Here is a 20,250-nt window from a genome sequence, read left to right as displayed (position 1 = left end):
CCTATAGACTATTATAATACGTTAATACTAATGTTATTATAGAAGTAACTTAAAATATTATTATTATATACTTAGGCTATAATTACTTATAATAATATTAATTTTATAGACTAGAAACGCAATAAAGAAGCTAGCCACACTATAATGTTTTAATCCTTTACAAATGCGATGTTATCTATCTATAAAGATCTACTAACTAGTAGTCTTACTTAGGACATGCATAACTCTAGTATACTGTTAAGAGTATAGGATATTGTAACTAGGTATAGGATTATAGGTAGGGATAGGGTAGGGACAAGTATCTTAAATGTCCTTATAGTAGACGCTGTAAAGCGACTCTATCTACGCGCTATTTAACACGTCTTTAAGGGTTTGTCTAAATATCTAGAGTTCCTAGTATTAGAGTTATTACCTATATAGAAGACAAAGTTCTAGTAGTTTATAGGTATTACTATAGATAAGGGTATAATAGAGGGCACGTATACTATCCACAATAATGTTTTCTTATATTAACTTAGACTCTATATAAGTAGTAACCTAACTAACACTAATAATTTTACTAAATAGCTATTCCTTATCTATAATAACTAGTTAATAGCTAAGCGTATCTATAGTGTCTAACAGGAGCAGGCTAGAGCAAGTTAGCTATATAATTAAAGACGTTAGCTACAGGGGGCGCCTGCTTAGTTCTATATCTAGATAAACTTGCTGTATACTATTATCTAGACCTATTAGAAACCTGCTTTGTAGTAATATTCTAATATATATTATATATCTAGTAATACCACTTGCTAGGATTAAATATAAAACACTTAGGACAATATTAAATATTACTTAATAGAGCTAATAGTAGTATAGGGTTTTATATCTAAAGTTGCGGCACTATTTTATATAGTAATAAGGCGTTAAGGACTTCTAGATTATCTTCTACTACTTAGGCTGTCTTGCTAGGTATTATATATAGAAGACCTAATCTAGTTGTTATCTACTAAGTAGTTTATAGAGCTTATTAAAGACGTGCGAGTAAGCGCTTTTATATATACTGCTTAGAGCAGTACTACTATAGATGTGGACTTTTAGACTATAGTACGCCTACTCTAGGAAGTTAAAATGTTCTTAACAGTGCGACACGCAGTAAAGCACGGGGATATTAGGTTACTTTGTTAACTAGTAGATCTACTAATTATAATATTCTTTAGGGTATTGCAAAATAACTACAGATAGGAGATATTGTATTATTAGTGGCACCTATTATCTACTAACTCGCTAGCCCTATAGAGGGCCTTCCTATTGTCTAGCCTTGTTAATTAGAGTAGACAAGCTAGGTTATTTAAGCTAATTAACCTCGCGCTAGAGCACTTAAACTATAACTATAAGCTAGACCTTTGCAATAATAAAAACTCTACCTACAATATTAGTATAGTATTCTAATAGGCTGCGCTTTGTAACACTTAGCTTTAGGATATACAGGAATGCTTTAAATATCTCTATAGCAAGGCTATGTCCTTGTTGCACACTACTACTTAGGTGCTAGATAATATGTTTCTCCTTACATGGGTAATATATAGTAGTGGTTATAGTAATAGTAGGGATAAATCTAAGGTTAATAAGATAGATATGTTTAATTTACTTAATATCTTTTAGGCAGGTATAGACGTGCTTAAGGAGAAGGTTACGTAGTTTAATAGTTAGTATACTAGGTAGTTAACCTAAACTTTTATACCTCTTGTTACTAACAATTCTAACGTTAACGCGCTAGAGTTTGCAGATATAGCTACCTATACAGAGGTTATACATAGTAGTTACAACGTTGTTAACAATCCTACTATAGATATTAGTAGTATTTGCGGGGGTGTAGTAGATATATAGACGTAATTAGTGTAGTGTAGCTAAAATAATATTTTTATGCCTTATTATCCTAGAATAGTATTAGCTACTAGTAGTATATTAACTTTTAGTTCCTATAATAATTATGTAGTTAGGGTTGCTATTAGGTCTAATTATAATATACTTAACCTATTAGAGCGCACCCTGTTAAGATTATATGTCTTAGAAAATAAGCCCGCTATCTCTACTGCCTTATTAACTCCTGTTGTTACTATCCTATACTATCGCTGCCCCCTTATCGTTGCAACTATTAAGCAGTCCTATACTATTAATGCCCTATACTACTATTATCCTATACTACTATTATCCTATACTACTATTATCCTATAAGCTCCTATAAACTCCTATAGACTCCTATAAACACCTATAAACTCCTATAGACTCCTACAAACTCCTAGGAACTCCTATAAACTCCTACAAACTCCTACAAACTCCCACAAACTCCTATAAACTCCTAGGAACTCCTAGGAACTCCCTAGCTAGTTAAGTAACTAGGTTTATACTATTATTGTACAATTATTACGTTAATAATTAAAGAGGTTTATTTAAGATAGTCTTTGCGCATTTTATTCTATTAAATCCCTACCTGTCTACTAACTTTCTATACGCCTATAGACAAGCTAGCTATAGTACTAGTTTATAATATACCTATAATACTAGCCTGCCCTAAACACCTAGCTTCTTTCCCTATATAGGTACTTAAACTAACTAGGGAAGGTTTAAAGCTAATACTATAAGGAATAACACGCCCTAGTACTACACCCTTATATAACTCTACTAGAAACCCTAGTTTAATAATAGCTATGCTTTAGGAAGCAGTTACTATTTTCTAGGAGACTAGTTATTACTAGACCTAGTCTACTTTATAGGCGTAGCCCTTATTCTAAGGGAACACTTCTTTAAGTAAGAGTAGCACTAGGCGCAGGTTTAAGACGCATGCTTTACGTGCTTAAAAGCATTATTATAGTAGACCTAGCACTCCTAGTTATTATCCTAATAAGTCTAGCATTGCTAATTACTAAAATACTACTTACCTAGCACTAACTCTATAATGCGGCCACAATAGTCTATAATAGCCTTATTCTTAGGCGTGCGCGCCTAGTATAACTCCTCTAAGATATAATACTAAAGCCCCTCTCTAATATAACGCTAGTAGTTAGAGCGCTTGCGACTAGTATATATCTAGGTAATCTAATCTAAGCGCGTACGCTATGCGAGGTTATAGCCCTCTTTTAAGCTATTACTAACCTTTGTATATAACCTACTAGGGCTACTAGGAATAAGGGGAGTAGTACTAGCTATAGGGCTACTATTACACGTTAGTATATTAGAACTTACTATGCAATATAGTAATATATAGTGTAGGGGGACAGGAGGAAACCTAGTTTATATCCTCTACCTCCTCCTCTCTCTACCCTACCTCCTCCTCCCTCTACTCTATCTCCTCTATCCTCTCTATCTCCTCCTCCTATTTAACGCTGCCTTCCTACCCTAACCTACTCCTATACGCCGCAGGCAAAGAACTGCTAAAAAGTAACAAAGGGGGCAAGGGAGTAGGGGGCAGGGGGGAGGACAGGACATAGAGGCCTACTAGCCCCTCCTTCTTATCTTTATCTTGCCTAAAAAACTAGGGCTAAACCCCCCTATTATTATTATTATTATTATTGTCTTTATCTGCAGTAGCGGCAGGAGTAGCAGGGGCAGGGATAGGGGCAGTAGGGGCAGTAGCAGTAGCAGCAGGAGCGGTAGCAGCGGTAGTGTTAGCGGCAGTAGTAGTGGCGGTAGTAGTAGTAGTAGTAGTAGTAGTAGTAGTAGTAGAGGGGGGGCTATACTAGTATTAGTATCTGTCTTTCTTATATAACTTCTAATATTAAAGTATAATGCTATACTTAACCTAGAATACCTAACCTAAACGCGTAGTGTAAGGGGGGAGGGTAGTAGTAGTAGTAATAACTGTCCCCTTAGCTACAGGGAAGTTAGCATAGTAGGCGCGGTAGAACTGCGCAAGGGAGAATATATTAGTAGTGTTAGTAGTGTTAGTAGTATTAGTAGTGCTAGTAGTGTTAGTAGTATTAGTAGTAAGTTAAAGTTAAGGCGTTAAGGTTATATTATATAGTATAACTAACTAAGTATATAGGTTTACTTTACTATTACAATTTACTATTATATCTTAATTATAATATATATAGACTATAGCATAGGTAGTATTATTATATAATAAGTCTAGTATATACTAACACGTAATATATATAGTATAAATAGTAAGATACTATCTATAAACCCTCCTTAAGTAGGTGCTACTGCACCTATCTTAATAAGAGCCTACACTCTACCTATTACTAGGATTTAAACCTACCTAGCAAAGAAATATATAGGTAGTAGGGATAACCTTAAATCTCCTATACCTAGACTTGTATTCTAATATATATAGGGGGCCCTCCCTTGCAATACTAGTCTATCCTAAATACCTAGCTCCTTTCCCTATATAGGTACTTAAGATAACTAGGGAAGGTTAGAAACTAATATTATAGAGGGATTTAGCTACCCTAGACGTAGAAGCTATAGTGTACGCAGGTATTACACTTTATAACAGATACTATAATAGGCTAAAAGAGCTATAGGTAGCGGACGTAGAGGGGACTAAGGAGAGGGGGGGGGGCGTAAGAACCTAACAACAAGGGGGGGCACTAGGATAGTTAGTATTATAGTTAACAAAGCTAATATAATATATAGTTATACTAGCAAAGGCGCCCTAAGCGTAACTTACTCTACTCTAGTCTAGCTGCCTCCTAAAGGAGGGCGTCCTTATTATAGCGGACATTACCGCGAAGAGTAGTAGTAGTAGGAGTAGTAGGTATAGTAGTAATAGTAGTAGTAGTAGTAGTTAGGTTTAAGATTTAGAGTAGGAGTAAGTAGTAAGGATAATAGTTAAGATAACTAAGATTATATTTCTTACCTTAGTAATAGCTAACTAACTAAATAGCAACTTACTATTACTATAATATAATAATCTACAACACACAATATATACTACTATATAATACTAACTATACTAAAAAACTCCTATAGACTCCTAGGCCTATTATAATAGCTTTACTATACTCTTAAAAAATTCCTAGAGACTCCTATAGACTCCTATAGACTCCTATAGACTCCTATAGACTCCTATATACTTCTATAGACTTCTATAAACTCCTACTACTCTTCTAAACTAAAAGACTAATAATTGTACGCTATCTAGGGCTATAATTACTACTCTTAGAATAAGATAAGTAGACACTAATAATAATTCTCCTTGCCCTTATCTGTTAATATTTGTATCCTCCCCTAGAATAACTAAGGAGTGTAAGTAAGCGCCCCTTTTAACTATTTAAGTATTTATAGTGTCTAATTTAGTTAGCGCTCGCGTAGAGGAGTCTAACTACGCGGGCGTTAGCTATATAATAGTGTATAGGTAGCGTAAGATAAGGGTAGATATACTAGTAATCCCTAATCTAAGACTAAAGTTATTACGCGCTAACGTGGAATAGATATAGGGGCGCGCTTAGATAGATTATAATTACGTTTAGTAACTTGCAAGGCTAGCGCGTTATCTATATCTATAGCTATATTACCCTAGCCTAATATACTAGAATCCTAGGATAATTGCTACTCTTTCTACTAGTCTTGCTATGCCTATATTATATTAGAATAGGATACAAATGCTGCAAGAGCCTCCTTAAGAATCTACTTTAATATATCTACTAATATAACTCCTTCTATTTTATAAAAGTCCTACGCTCTTAACTCTAGTACTATATTATATAGATAATTAAAGTCTATAACACTAATAATATTAGTATTTATACTCTAATAATACTCTACTATATACTTATACGTAAGCGTAAGTATTATAGCGTAGTCTATATATACTAAACCTATTATTAGAAATTAGGTCTTAGCTATACTAAAATAAGCCTACGCTCTATAAGCTATAAAATAATAGAATAAAGCCTTAATAAACGCTCTATATAATCCTATCCTAGGAGAAACTAATAGCTTAGAACGCTTACGTAGGTAGGTAATATCTAGAAGTAGGTCTAGGTTACACGCTAAATAACAACGTTCCTTTAGTATAATATACCTATTAGATGCTAGTAGTTTGTGCTCCCTAAGCTTAAACAAGAACTCCTTCTAATAACAAGAGCTATTTACTATACTTAGGATAGAGTAGTTAGTCTAGTTACAGGATTCTATTTCTAGTTTTATCTAGAACTTTATATATTAGCTACTGCTATCTACCTTAGCGTCTTAGCTTAGTAGGACCTCTTGTAATACGTTGTCGTCTATAATAACTATATTACCTAGCATTATTAAAGACTACAACTATAACTACAACTATAACTATATAGACTGTATTAACGCCCTATTACATGGCAATTAGTTCTAAGTGGCCTACTTTAGAATTACAAAACCCTACTAAGAACTCTTTATATCTTAACTAACGTTACTACCTATAGACTTATATCACCCCTTAGAGTTAAATAGCTAATATAGTAGTATAATAACTAATAGACTAGTATAGCTAATAGCTCTCCCCCCTTAACTAAGTTATTGCTATATATCCCCTAGACTTTTAGTTATTAGGATCTTCTATATAATAACTTGCTTAACGTCTCTAAAATTAATCCTAAGGCCTAAAGCAGTTATAGCGAATATAATCCTAATATTAGAAGAGGACTTTAAAAACTCCTAGTAAGCAGCATCCTAGTTATATAAGGCTACCTAAGCAGTATACATACTAATAATATTAAGGACACTATACCTAGTAGTAGTTAGATAAGGGCTATACTAATTACTTAACTATAATAGTATATCTATAGTCTAAGCTATAGCTAAGTAGATAGACGTAATCCTATTAATAAAGACAATTGTCTTAGGTATCTATTATAGCGTTGCCACTCCTTTATAGACAGCGTCTACTAATAGGAAATATAGGCTATCCTAAGATATTAACTTTCCTTAAGGGATAGGTACTACTACTAGTAATATATCTAGTTAGTCTACTAACATCTAAATAATAGTAGTTTAATATATAGCGTTACTAACAGATTAGAAACCTATAGTTAGTAATACCTTCTACTTCTCCTTATTATTAAGGGTAGTAGAGCACCTAAACTATATAATATCTAGATATAATATAGTCTGCAGCTAGCTAAATAATGTAAATACTAGGCGAAAGGTCTCCTATTATAATACTAGATAGCACTTATTAATAGCAACAAGACTAACCTGCTCCTAGAATAAAGGATCCCTTAACACCTAATAGAAAGCTTAACTAGAAGCCTATTCTAGTCCTATTAAAACGTGCGTAAAGTTACTACGCTAGACCTTTAATAAAATATAACGCTCTATAGAATAAGTCCTTGTATTAACTAGGCAAGGTATAGCTCTAGGAAACACACTAATATTAATAAGTTGCTTATCTCTAAGCTTTAACAAAGGTATTAGCTATAGGGTAACCTTGCGCGTTAAGATTAAATAGGCGTAGAAGATTAAGCTCTTGCTAAAACTAGTATAGGTAATTAACAACACGTCGCCCCTACTATATATTAACCTCTATAACGTCTAGACTTATTAATCCTAAGGAAAGCGTAGGTAAGATCTATTATATAATAGTATTACCTATAAAGATATATAGATAACCTCCTCTTATATACTAATATTTGCAGGTTAATAAGTAAAGTTAATAATATATAGTAGGTTAACTAGAGGTATACTAGGAATATTATTAATAAATTACTATAGTAAGTTATTATTATCCTAGCAAGTTTCTATCTAAGCTATAGCTACGCGGTTTGCAGTAGTAATAGCAATCTTACTCTACTTTGTCCTTAGGTCTCCCTTCCTCCTACTTACTACTTTCCCCTTCTTCTAGCCTATAGTAGCAAGTAACTTAAACCCTAGTTAGCCTAGGAGTTTATAGGAGTTTATAGGAATTTATAGGAGTTTATAGGAGTTTATAGGAGTTCCTAGGAGTTTATAGGAGTTTATAGGAGTTCCTAGGAGTTTATAGAAGTTTATAGGAGTTCTTAGGAGTTTATAGGAGTTCCTAGGAGTTTATAGGAGTTTCTAGGAGTTTATAGAAGTTCCTAGGAGTTTATAGGAGTTTATAGGAGTTCCTAGGAGTTTATAGGAGTTTATAGGAGTTTATAGGAGTTCCTAGGAGTTCCTAGGAGTTTATAGGAGTTTATTAATAGCCTAGTAATAGTAATATATCTAACTATAATAAGCTATAGTTAGATAAGGAGTTTATAAGTAACCCTAAAGTTCTTATATCTTTAGTAGGGCTAACTATTATAATACTAATTATAGCAGGTCTAGCTAGTATAATTATATCTAGCGCTAACTAATAATAACTAAATATCTACTACTATAATATGCTATTAGGCTTAAACTTCTAGAGGTGTATCTTAAAGCGTGTAGGAAACAGCTCTAATAGTTACTAGGCTTGTAGAGGACGTAGTAGTAGCGTAGTAGGTAGGTTATTAATAGCTATAAAACTTTTAGACTTAGGACTTTAAATTATATATATAGGTGCTATAGTTTACTACGCCTGCTTTGCGTGTATTAGATAAAATTTATACTATTAGATTTAGAATCTTACCTACTTTAAAATAAAAACTTTTAGTAATAATAGTAGTACTATAGTTAATAATATTAATAAAAATATATAAAGAGTAAGGTTTATAAAATTAGAGTACTACTAAAACGTGTCCTATTTTTCCTTAGACGCTCTGCTAACGCTTTACACATAATTATATAAGCAGGATCTTATTAGCTTAGGAGTTCTTGGTTTGACGCTAGCCTTTAGTGCGAAGCTAAGCGGAGCGTTGGATTTTGAGATAACTTTAACATCTCATCCCATCACCGCTGTCTTTCTTTATTCTGCCGAAAAACCACAGCTCTCGAAGCAACTTGATCTGACGAAGCAAGGACACACATAGTACACAGTACAATATGTACATGGTAAAATCACCGGAGAGTAGGTCGGCCAGGCAGCTCCCAAACGGGCCGAACATCCTGCTGAGGCGAAGTCGTAGGGATCACCGGCGTCATACGGTACAATCCAAGCGACGTCGGTTCGAAGTAAGTAACTACCGGTACAACAGAAAAGAATTACCACTGCGCCTCGCTTCGCATCCTCGGTGGGGTTTGCGCGGGTACAATGATCATTTGGGATTCATCGGAGGCTGGCCTTGATTCGTCGGTTTCCATCGGGAGGATGCGAATCAACGCGTACAATGATGCTGTACAACGTCCTCGGCATGCAACCACATGTTCGATTGTACGTGGCCGTGACTGTGGTTCAAGGAGCCGGGGATGGGCCGATGGCTTGGTGGTTGATTGTTCTTTCGGCAGTGTTGATTGGGGGATTTGTGTTGCGGAGGTGCTTCAGGTTCTGGAATGTGTGGGGCCTGTGCGCTGAGTTGGGGTTATTTTGCTGGAGGTATTTTATATTATGATTTACTTGGAAGGAGGTGAGCTGGTAATTCTACGGGAATGATGATTGGGAGTATGTTTGAAAGTAAAAGGATGTGTGTGGAGGAGCTGGCTATTAGCCCATGTAACACGGAAAAGGCACGTACGATGATGGTACAGAGTGGATGGGTTATTAAAGAACGTATTCTTTCACTGTGTACCATATACCGTCTAAACAGCCGTATTCTCAGTATATAAAATACCCCCTTCACAACCTGAAGCACCTCCCTACTCTACCAACACATTCGGCTTCGGCAAGCTGGCGGCCGGCGCTAGGAAACGAAGATGACGCGCTGTGAACCACAACGACGTCGTTGCATCGCCTCGGTACTCTAGCATGGCGGGTTCTAAAAGCCAATGGCAAAAGGCTGATTGCACCCGCAGGCTGAGGATGTGGCAGCATAGTAGCATGCTAGTGAGTGCGGCGCACCCTTTTCCCGCCTGCTGTTCTGCTTTTGTTTTTGCGACATGTACGGTAGGACTTGCGTCTCTTCTTTCCCGTGCAAGGCTATTTCGAACGCTTTTGACCTTGGGACCACGCTGCTGTGGCGACAATACAAGGGAATCATCTGTCATATTGCCGTCGCATATCTCTCTACACGCGATTAGCATCGCAGCTCACTGGCGATTGCAAAATGGCATTGCCACGCATGGTCGACTGCATCGCATCTTGGTACACGTTGAGGTTGCTGGCAACCTTCACCGTCCTCGCCGCCCTCTTCGTCATCGTCCACACGCTCTTCCTGCGCCGAATACCATCCAAAGCGCCTCCCCCCGTCAGCGACGATGCGCCTATAGTCGGCGCAATTGGCTTCTGGACCGAACGCTGGACCTGGTTCAAGCGGAAGCGCGACGAATCCTTAACTGGGAATTTCTCCTGGCATGCGGGCGCGCACACGATCATCGGGCTTTCGGGCGACAAGGGGCGGCAGGTGTTTTTCGAGTCGAGAGGACTGAGCTTCAAGGAGGGGTATGCGGTGCTTTTTGGGCAGGTGCAGGCTCTTGAGAATCATGCGAACGAGGCGCAGGAGGCTGATGACAATCATTTCAGTCGTCGGCTGGCGTATCTTTTGAAGAATGAACAGTTTCGTCGCAAGCTGCCCATCTTGATCTCGGATACCAAGGAGGCGATAGAAGCGATCAGGAACGACCCCAGCGGCATCACCGACCCATTCGAGAGTCTGTATCGGATTGTCTTTCGCCTCACCATCCGCATGGTTGGGGCCGATGAGATTGCAGACGAGACAAAAGTGCTCGAGGAGACATTGCGCCTGTTTGAAACCCTCGACAACAGCTCCACCGCCTTATCCGTCATCTTCCCCAAACTCCCGTCTCCAGGCGTTGTCAAGCGCACGTATGCGGCCGGGCGGTTGTACATGCTGATTGAGAAGATTCTGAAGAAGCGAGCGGCCAGCGACGAAAAGCACGACGACGCACTACAATACCTACTAGACCAAGGCGACCAAACCTTTAAAATCGTCGAATTCATCCTCGGCGCCTTATTCGCAGGCCTACTCAACAGCGGCATCAACGCAGCATGGGTGGCCTGCTATCTAGCCACCTCACCAGAATGGCTTCATCGAGTCCACAACGAGATCCGCACCACCGCCGCCAAACATGCAAGAAACCCAAACGCCCCGCTCTACAACCAACTCGACGACATACCCCTGGACGCCTGGGAAAACGAATTCCCAGTCATAGACCTATGCTTGCGCGACTCCATCCGCTTAAACCTCCTCGGCACAGCTCTACGACGCAACATCAGCGGAAAACCCATCCCAACCGGCACAGGAGACGAAGTCATACCCCCCGGCGCCTTTGTCACCTACGCCACAGGCGACATCCATCTCAACCCGACCGTGTACCCCGATCCCCACAAATGGGACCCCTCGCGCTACCTCCCCGGGCGCTCTGAAGACAAGGCAAAAGACCACGCATTCGTCGGGTGGGGCGCTGGCCGTCACCCCTGTCTTGGGATGCGTTTTGCTAAGCTGGAGCAGAATATTATTCTTGCGTACTTTGTTGCGGCGTTTGAATTTAGCCTGCAGGATGGGAATGGGAGGCTGTTGACGGTGCCTCCGCGTGTGGATTATAATCGGCATTCTGCGCATAAGCCTAAGGAACGACAGTATCTCAAGGTTTCTCCTAGAGGGGAATGAATGGTATCTTTGGACTTCTGTTTAGTTGAGGGGTACGCTCGTTGTCTGTTTTGTAATGCGGGATTTTGAAGACTGGTTGTTCTAACTAGCGTATTCAAGGAATGCCGACTTTACCTCCGACATGCTCATAACCACACACCAAACTACCACACTACTACCACATAACTACCATCCACCCCCCTCCCTCCCCTCCCCCCACCTCAACACCTCCACCGCGCCCAACACACCGCACTTAACCCTCATCCCCGCACCCTCCCCCCTACCAACGCGCTCCAAAGCCTGCATCGCCCGGTGCGGTTATCGGTTCGACGAGGGATTTGGGTGGGAGGGAAGCAATTGACCGTGAGGATATAATGGTATGATTTAACTTGATTAATTTATCTTGATCTATCAAACTATAAACATGAAGAATCATGAACTAAACTTTACAAATCAAAAACTAAAAAATCCAGCCGTAAACCAAGCAAAGAAAAGTCACACAAAAGGTCCTTTGCAATGCCCATACAGTCTACCATAGGCCCTTTAAGCCTCGAAGAATGAAGAAAAAATTACCGTCCAGGCCATCGCTACGCTTTCATTCAATCGCAAACCATAAACCATGAAGCATCACCCCTCATACCCCACCGCACCAGACCACACCAGCGCCTTCATCTACTTCTCAAAAAAGCCGCGAGTCTCACATACCAGAAGCCAGTAGAATACCGCACCCGAACAAACCACCTGACCCTTTGAAAACCAAAAACCCCACAGCGCACCATCTCAACCTCCAAGCTTCTAGATTCCCTCCCCTCACTAATTCCTCAAGCCATACCAGCCCGACGCCCCACCCTAACCCTAGTCCCATCAGCATACCACGCAACCAAATGCCTCGCCTCCGGCACAAACGGGGTCTGAGAAGCACGCTGCTCGCAATCAGACGACCTCCGCTCACCCAACTGCCGTCCACCCCGGCGCAACCGAAGGGACCAGGGCGTAGCGCCAGCGTGCCAGGTGCGAAAAGCCCAAGGGGGGAAAATAGAGTAAGAGGGCGATGTGAGCGTCTTTGAAGAGTTTGGGAATATGAATGATTCTCCTGGCAGGGGAGCGGCTGGAGGCATTGTGGCAGTAGGCTTTGTAGCGGGATTCAAAGTAGGCTTCTACGCGGACGAGGGCGGGGAGGTGGGAGCCGTATTTCTTTGCGATTGCGAGTTGGCAGAGAAAATGGGGTGTGGTTTGGGAGGCCTCGCTGATGCGGAGGATTTGGAGTGTTGGTGGGAAGATTTTGTGTGGTTTTGCGGGGAGCCTGGTTCGGGAGTTTTTGGAGGGTTCGCATGGATAGGCCGAGGACTTTGAGGGGTTTGAAGGGGCGCACGTCAAAGACGGTGCGTGCGCTTTGGGCGAAGTGCATGGCTGTCATGTCGGCGGGGACGTCCAGGACGGTTAGCTGCGATAGGAGGTTCTTGTAGGTGCTTAGGCTGAAGGAGTTTCTCCAGTCACCGGGGAGGTACATCCTGCCAAGCGCAGAGGACAGTCCACACTCGAATATCGGAAAGTCCATGAGCCAGGCGCCGCCGAGTTTGCGCTCGCGCAGGCCTGGCAAGCTGACCACCAGGTAGCAGAACAGCAAGGGCAAGACGTCTTCCTCGATCTGACTGATGACCCGTTCATCCTTGGCATTTTTGAGCACGGAAAGGAAGTGCGGCAGGAAGCGTGTGTTTTCGAGCACTGTTGCTGCCTTGATTTTGGGATACTCGTGGCAAATGCGATTCCGTTCATCACGTGTGACGCGTCCATTGCTGCGGCTCCAAATGTCGAGGGTATGCACTTGCTTGATGAGTTCGGGGCGACTACGAAGCTGCCAAAGGTAAAGGTCGATCCAGGCGAGATTGAAGCACGGTTCCTTAAGAAGCCATTCCTAAGCAATGGGCCGCAGCCGTCGCGAGACTAGTGACAGGTTCGCAAGGTCAGTGTTACAATTTGGTTGCGTAATCTGGGCACAGATATTGAGCAGCAGTTCGTCTGACAAGTAAGCGAGCATAGTAGAGGATAGGGCAAGTGTTATTCGTCCGGGTCGCAATAAGAAAAGTGTCCTGGTCATAAGCCCTACCTTACCCGAATTGGTTAACATCCTGCAGCTAGTAAATTAGTACTACAGGGGATGCCGCTGGATGGCCTGTAACTAGTATTAATAGTATTAGTGTATAGTATTAGTAGTATTACTATAGTAAAGGAAAAGGATTAACTTGCTATAACTTAGTATATTAGCTATATATCTATATTTTTACCCCTTATAGAAAAATAATTATCTAATATAATAAGACACGTGGCTTAGCTACAAGCCTCTATAGTACTCTAGCTCTACTAGAGTACTAGGAGCTATATAGGGATTTAGTAGAGGGGCTAGTAGTTATAGAGCGTGTAACTAGGTTAGTAGCTACTACAGTAGCTACTATAGTAGAAAATATAAGTATACTAGTTACTATAGGTAGCCTATTTAACTACTAATTTAACTATTAGAAGGCTAATTTTAGTAGTTAAAATTAGTAGTATATAATATATATTAAGTTAGTAGTAGTAGTAGTAGTAGCTATTAATATTAAGGTTAGTAATAATACTATAGTATAGGTAACTATAGTAGAGGTAGAGGTTATAGGTAAGGGTAAGGAGCCTATAGATAGGTAGAGGCTAGTAGGGGTTATAGTAAAGGTAGAGGTTATAAGCAAGGTAGAGGCTAGGTTTAGGGTAGGCGAGGGACTATATATACCTACTTAGTAGGTTACTACTACCTTATATAGGCTAGTATTAAGGCTAGTAGTAAGGCTAGGTTATTATTATTAAGCTATTTAGCTATAGTAGGCTTGCGCCTTATACTAGACTACCTAGCGCCTTTATAGTAAGAGCGTTTTGCGCGTTAATTAGTAATAATAGTCTTAGGCTTGTAAGGGGTAGTAGCAAGTGTAAGGCTAGGAGCCTGTCTATAATTAACCTACTAATATAGGTAGTAATTGCTAGCTTATAGGGCTATTAAATAAAGCTTAAGATCTATAAGTTTATACTAATAGGGTAGACTAAGTAAGGTAGTATATCCCCTATTATAGGTAGTAAAGTAGTAGGTAGGATCTGCCTATTATTTACAGATCTTATTACAAGCTTTAATTAAGGTTTTTATAGTTACTAATAGGTTATACCTTATTATACGCCTAAATACAACTATAAATAGGTACCCCTAGTAGTTAAAATAAAGCTAGTAATTAGTAGCTATATCTATAAGTTCTATAGTATATATATATTTACTATAGAACTAGAGTAACTACCTAAATAGGGTAAGGATATTACTCTAGCTACTGCGCAGCTAGTCTTTAATCACGTAGTAGGCGCCCTCTACTTTACTTATTATAGTAAGCCTAAAGTAAGGTTATTAGTTAATATAATAGCTTATAAGCTTATTAGCGTAAAGGTCTAACTAATACTACCTAAGATAACTAGTAGTAGTAGCTAAAAAGTTCTTGCACTTCTATAAATTACTAGCGTAGTCTGCTTTAGTAGGTAACTTAAGTAGCTTATAATAGAGCCCTATAAACTCTATTATATACTTGTTATCTACCTAAACGCAACCTTTATATTATTACCTAAACTTAGCAGAAATCTTTAAGCGTAGATAGGCAAGAACGTCCTTATTAAGGTGCTAATAACAGAGGAGAATCCTAGGGTTATTGTATACTAATTTAAGCGCGTTAATAAGTGCTTAATCCTAATTAGTTACCTAAAGTTATATAGATATAGAGTGCTTAGTAAACAAGTTATAGAGTTAGGTAAGCACCTATAAAAAAGTAGCCTTATCTTAGTGGTTAATAAGCGCAACCCTAAGGTAGATAGTTTAATTGTAACTACTTAAGCCTACTAAATTTAGTAGTAGAAAGTTATATTTATTTATCTTAAAAGTGTAGTTAATAATAAGCGCGTTAGGCAACTTTTTTAGCAGTTAAATATAGCCTAGGTAGATAAAAATAATAGTAGTAATATAGTTATCTAAATTAATACTATATCTATTTTATAGTGTTAGCAAGGTGCAAGCTACGTATAGACTACTAGATAGTCTATATAGTATATTTAGGTTTAAAATAAATAAAAAATAAGAAAATTAAAACCTTAACACTATAAGAAATATCGCAGGATATTATAATAGTTAGTATTATTACTACGTATAAACTATATAGGGGCCTATGCGCGGCTAAGTAAGTAGAAGTAACACTAAAGTTTCCTTAATACTAGCAAAATCCTATAATAAAATCTTGTAATAACTTACTAGTGCTAGTACTTGTGCCTATCTAACTCGCCTATTAACGCCTCTATTATTATCTTATTACCTAGCTCTACTTACTACTATTACTAATACTTATTATATACATCCTACTATAAATAAATAGCATCTAGATACGCGTCTTGTAGTATTAATAATACTTGTTTTAAGCTGCGCGCTATCTTAAAAATCTTCTATAGTTACTACCTTATACCTAGGGTGCGTGTTACCTAGTAATACCTTGCTATACTATAGGAATTCTCTATAGGAGGATAATTGTAAGTAATACTCTAGTAGTTTTAAGCCTATTTTACCCTCTATTAACTACCTAAATTAGTGTAATCTTTAGCTATAACCTAAAATTATATAAGGTAGCTATATTTACTAGTGCTTGCCCTAGGCTAGGCGTGCTCTAGGTGCTGTTTCTTTCTATTATAACGCTTACCTTTATAGTTATAGCGCATATTAAGCCTATACTAACTACCTTACTCCTACTTAAAGTAGTTATACGCTACTCTATAGGTCCTACCCTACTTATTAATAGCCTCTATTAGCTTATTAAAGCTTAGGTAGATAGCCTTAGGTAGTAGGGGATAGTCGCGCTTAATACTTATTAGGTCCTAGAGGTTAGTAAGATTATAGTCTCCTTTACTAACCTTACCCTATACGTCCCTATAATCCTAGTAGTAAGGGTAGTAATTATAATGTTAATAGCTATAAGGCGCACGCGGAATATTAGGAGTATTAGATAGAATAACTAGCTTAGAATCTAACTTAGAATCTAATATTTCTTCCTACTTAGTCTCCTTATCTTTATCCCTATCCTCTAGGGGTTATATAGCTACCTAATTAGGCTTATTAATATTAGAGTTACTACCTAACTTAGAGCTCTACTTATTAAAAACTTTAGTATTATACGTAATACTACTAGTATAGGGCTTTATAATAACCTTATATAAAGCCTTAGAGGACACCTAAAAGTTATCTAAGTTAGTTAGTAATATAGATTAAGTAAGTAATATTTTTATAAGATAAAAAGTATAATAATTAGGTGTGTTTTAATAGATTTTAGTTAATACAGGATGTTAGGTTATAGCTATTGCCTAGTTACTGTAGGTGAAAACTCTGCAACACTACGTAACTAGGTATAGATACTAATATCCACTAATACCATACACTAATACTATTAATACCAGTCGCGGGCCATCCGGCGGCATCCACTGTAGTACTAATTTACTAGCTGCAGGATGTTAACCGATTTGGGTAAGGTAGGGCTTATGACCAGGACACTTTTCTTATTGCGACCCGGACGAATAACGTTTCCCAGAGGATAGAGGGGCCATTGTACGAGGCATCAGGTTATTAAGAGAGCTGCAACGCTGACTGGATAGAAGTCTGTAGATATCATATGAATCCTAGCCTCTTGATTGGCCAAAGGGCTGTAGTACCCTGGATCAATATCCATGCTTGATCCTTGATTTGATCCTTGTTGGATCCACTAATAGATCCCCTGGTTGATCTACTGCTTACCTAATGCCATGTCACTCACTAAGTAATGGAGCTCTGGTAAAGAAGGTTTACTAATTAGACTCCTAGGGATATAGCAACTTAGAGCTCTGTATATTCAAGCTCTCTCTAGTTAGATACAATCTAATAATCCATCTCCTAAATCATTTATAAACTTAGTGATGCAAATTTCCACAGATGATTGTTAATGATTTTTTATATTGGCTGATCACGTTCGGGCGCGCCCGTTCTCCCCATTTTATGATGGGGCCGCTAGTACCGAATAGGTATCCAAAGGGTGGGAATTAGCGCAGCCTTTGAACGTTGGACGGGCCCGGTGGGAGGTTCCATTCTCATGCCTCCATCTGACAGTTAGACAGCGAATATCTTTGCAATAGATCATTGTTACAAGGGTATAGGGGCCCCACTATACATGTGTCTAAAATCTCTTGCTCATCGCCACGTCCGGATTACTGCCGTTCTTACCCCAAATGGGGCCGAAGGTAGGCATAAATACGGGTCTGTTCCGCCCTCAGTTGGAAGATATAAAACTCCAAGCTTTCACGCATCACTACCACCAAGTCATCGCATCTATTCAACTCGGCCAACATGAAATCCGCTGCACAAATTGTTCTCCTTTATCTTTCTATAGCTGCTTGCAATGTTGCTGCAAAGGTATTACCTGATCGGCGGCAGCCAGCTAGCCCACAGCAAAGCGGTGCAATAGGTGTAAGTTTTGTACTTGTTAGCTTGCATATAGAAAATTAACGTATCTTAGAGTTGCATAGTAGATACTAAGGGTGGCACTTGTTTAACTCAGAGCCCTCCCGGGAGAAGGCAATGCGATCCAGTTAGTATCCCTTGTTCACCCATAGAAAGATTGTGCAAGAAGATCTAATAAAAGTAGACTACCGTGTGTACTCAAGATAAAAAACCCTGTTCCATTATCGTTGATTATCCAAACATTAATGCAAAATGCCATTAGAATATAGTATATATAGGCCTTTCTTGAAAGCTATTGTGTTGTAGGAAGGATACCAACTAGATTATGGAGCATCCTAATCCAATTAACCAATCTAAACCCTGATTAATATCCTCAATCCATACCCCTAGCTAATCTACAATCTAATTTACTACTAGCTTACTACTAAGTGCCTAATAGAAAAAAGGAGCTCTAGTAAGGAAGGTTTACTAATTACACACCTTCTAGTAAGGGTGGCTAAAGCTCTATATATATAAGTCCAATCGTAGTAGATTTAATCCAATAATCCATCTCCTAAATCATTCCTGACCTTGGTGATCCCAATTTCCACAACAGGGCTATGGCGCGCGCAGCCTTGGTACCGGTAGACCACCGAACCTCAGTATTCTGACTTCCAACTTCCCGCACCGTTGGTTGGACCAGCATCGTTTTGAGAAAGTCGTAGCAATGTTGTAGTCACTAGTGATTGATTTATTGTACATTCTTGTTATAACAATCTAGTATCCCTTAGGCCCACTACTCTCTAGGTACCTCGTATAAAGGTGTCTGGGTAAAACTGGAAGATACCTTGGGTAAATGCTTCCTCACGCCTACGAGTTGAGACATGCGACATCACAACATCACAACATCACAACATCGACCATTATATTGAAACGCCAAATTTTAAAATCATGGATTATCATTACGTCTACTCATCCGAGTATTTGACATTAAGGTCGTTAGTGCTACCTCTTGCTCTACAATGGCATCCTACAGTAAGACTGCGGTCCTATCGATCTAGGCAGGGGGAGAGGTGGGGACAGGGACGCCGGGAGGGCAGTGCCTAGGCGTTGGGTCAGTATGCGGTAAAGTGGGGGGGTTGGAGATGTGGAAATGGGGGTGGGGAACGTACCAGTGGTCGTCGTGGGGGGTGCAGGCTTCCTGGGGAGCGGCGGGAGAAGGGCTCGCGGCAGCGGGAGAAGGGGTAGCCGCAGCGGGAGCCGATGCGGCAGCGGAAGAAGAAGCCGGGGCAGCAGTGGGAGTAGCCGTGTAAGTACCCGGGCAACCAATACCAGGGACAGCAACATCGTGAGCGTAGACCTCGAGGGCAAAGTACTGGAGGGTATCGCTATTCCTAACCGCATAGGTTGCGTTGTCCTTGGCCAGGGACATGACACCGGGGTACTTGCTCTCTTCGCCGTAGTGCTCGACGACGCCCTCGCCAATCTTGGGGATGTGCAGCAGACGGTGCAGGAGATCGGAGCCCCAGTACGTGTTGGTGGCACCGTTGGCGACGTTGTAGCCGAACATGCAGAGGCCTTCGAGGGGCTTGCGGAGCTCGTAGGAGAGGTCGCAGATGACCGTCTCGGAGGTGGCATTTGCACCGCGCCAGTGGCCAGCCCAGCCTATGTCATGTGAGTGGGATGAAGGGCCTACTGGAGCAGGAAGAGGAGGAAGACGTACCCTTTTGGTTGCAGTTGCCGTCAATGTTGTCACAGCGGAACAGGATATCGGCCTTGTCACCGGCGACAATCTTGGTGTACCATCCCAGCGGCTCACCCGTGGGGGCATCCCCAAAGTACTTGCGGTAGATGTCCGAGGAGTTGCCGAAGCGAAGAATGTGGTCGCGTGCTTGGCTGCAAAGCTTGATGGTCTCGTCAAGACCCTTCTTGATGTAGGCGTGCTGGGTGGCATTGCACGAGGCGTGGATGGGGAACTCGGGGACGGCACCGGCGTTCCATGCTGTCGAGGCAGGCGCGGCAGCCGTCACGGTCACGGTTTGCTCACTTGCACGAGGAACAAGAGGGCCGGCGGCAACGAGAGAGGCTCCGAGTAGGAGGAGGGTGGAGAGACGGGCAGCCATTGTGAAGGTGGGAGGGAGGAGTGTCACACAAGAAGTGTTTGTGGACTGCTCAAAGGACAATGGGGATGGACTT

General features: G+C 40.3%; 3 protein-coding genes across 3 annotated transcripts; 1 reads left to right on the top strand and 2 right to left on the bottom strand.

The window, feature by feature from the left end:
• Window positions 1-10,043: 10,043 nt before the first annotated feature.
• IAQ61_006688 (uncharacterized protein) lies at window positions 10,044-11,567 on the top strand (the record flags this gene model as incomplete). Its single annotated transcript, XM_003845534.2, has 1 exon — window positions 10,044-11,567. The coding sequence occupies one exon, from the start codon at window positions 10,044-10,046 to the stop codon at window positions 11,565-11,567; it is 1,524 nt and encodes a 507-aa protein (XP_003845582.2).
• Window positions 11,568-12,494: 927 nt separating this feature from the next.
• Window positions 12,495-13,674, bottom strand: IAQ61_006687 (uncharacterized protein; the record flags this gene model as incomplete). The annotated part of the gene is made up of 3 exons (XM_066097271.1): window positions 12,495-12,893; window positions 12,919-13,461; window positions 13,654-13,674. The coding sequence occupies 3 exons, from the start codon at window positions 13,672-13,674 to the stop codon at window positions 12,495-12,497; spliced, it is 963 nt and encodes a 320-aa protein (XP_065952748.1).
• A 5,437-nt stretch (window positions 13,675-19,111) lies between these two features.
• IAQ61_006686 (uncharacterized protein) lies at window positions 19,112-20,177 on the bottom strand (the record flags this gene model as incomplete). The annotated part of the gene is made up of 3 exons (XM_003845531.1): window positions 19,112-19,157; window positions 19,227-19,719; window positions 19,778-20,177. The coding sequence occupies 3 exons, from the start codon at window positions 20,175-20,177 to the stop codon at window positions 19,112-19,114; spliced, it is 939 nt and encodes a 312-aa protein (XP_003845579.1).
• Between the last annotated feature and the right edge of the window lie 73 nt (window positions 20,178-20,250).

This window comes from Plenodomus lingam, assembly GCF_022343315.1.
Source record: "Plenodomus lingam strain CAN1 chromosome Unknown contig_26, whole genome shotgun sequence".
Classification (NCBI taxonomy): Eukaryota; Fungi; Ascomycota; class Dothideomycetes; order Pleosporales; family Leptosphaeriaceae; genus Plenodomus; species Plenodomus lingam.
This window is presented reverse-complemented; position numbering and strand designations above follow the sequence as displayed.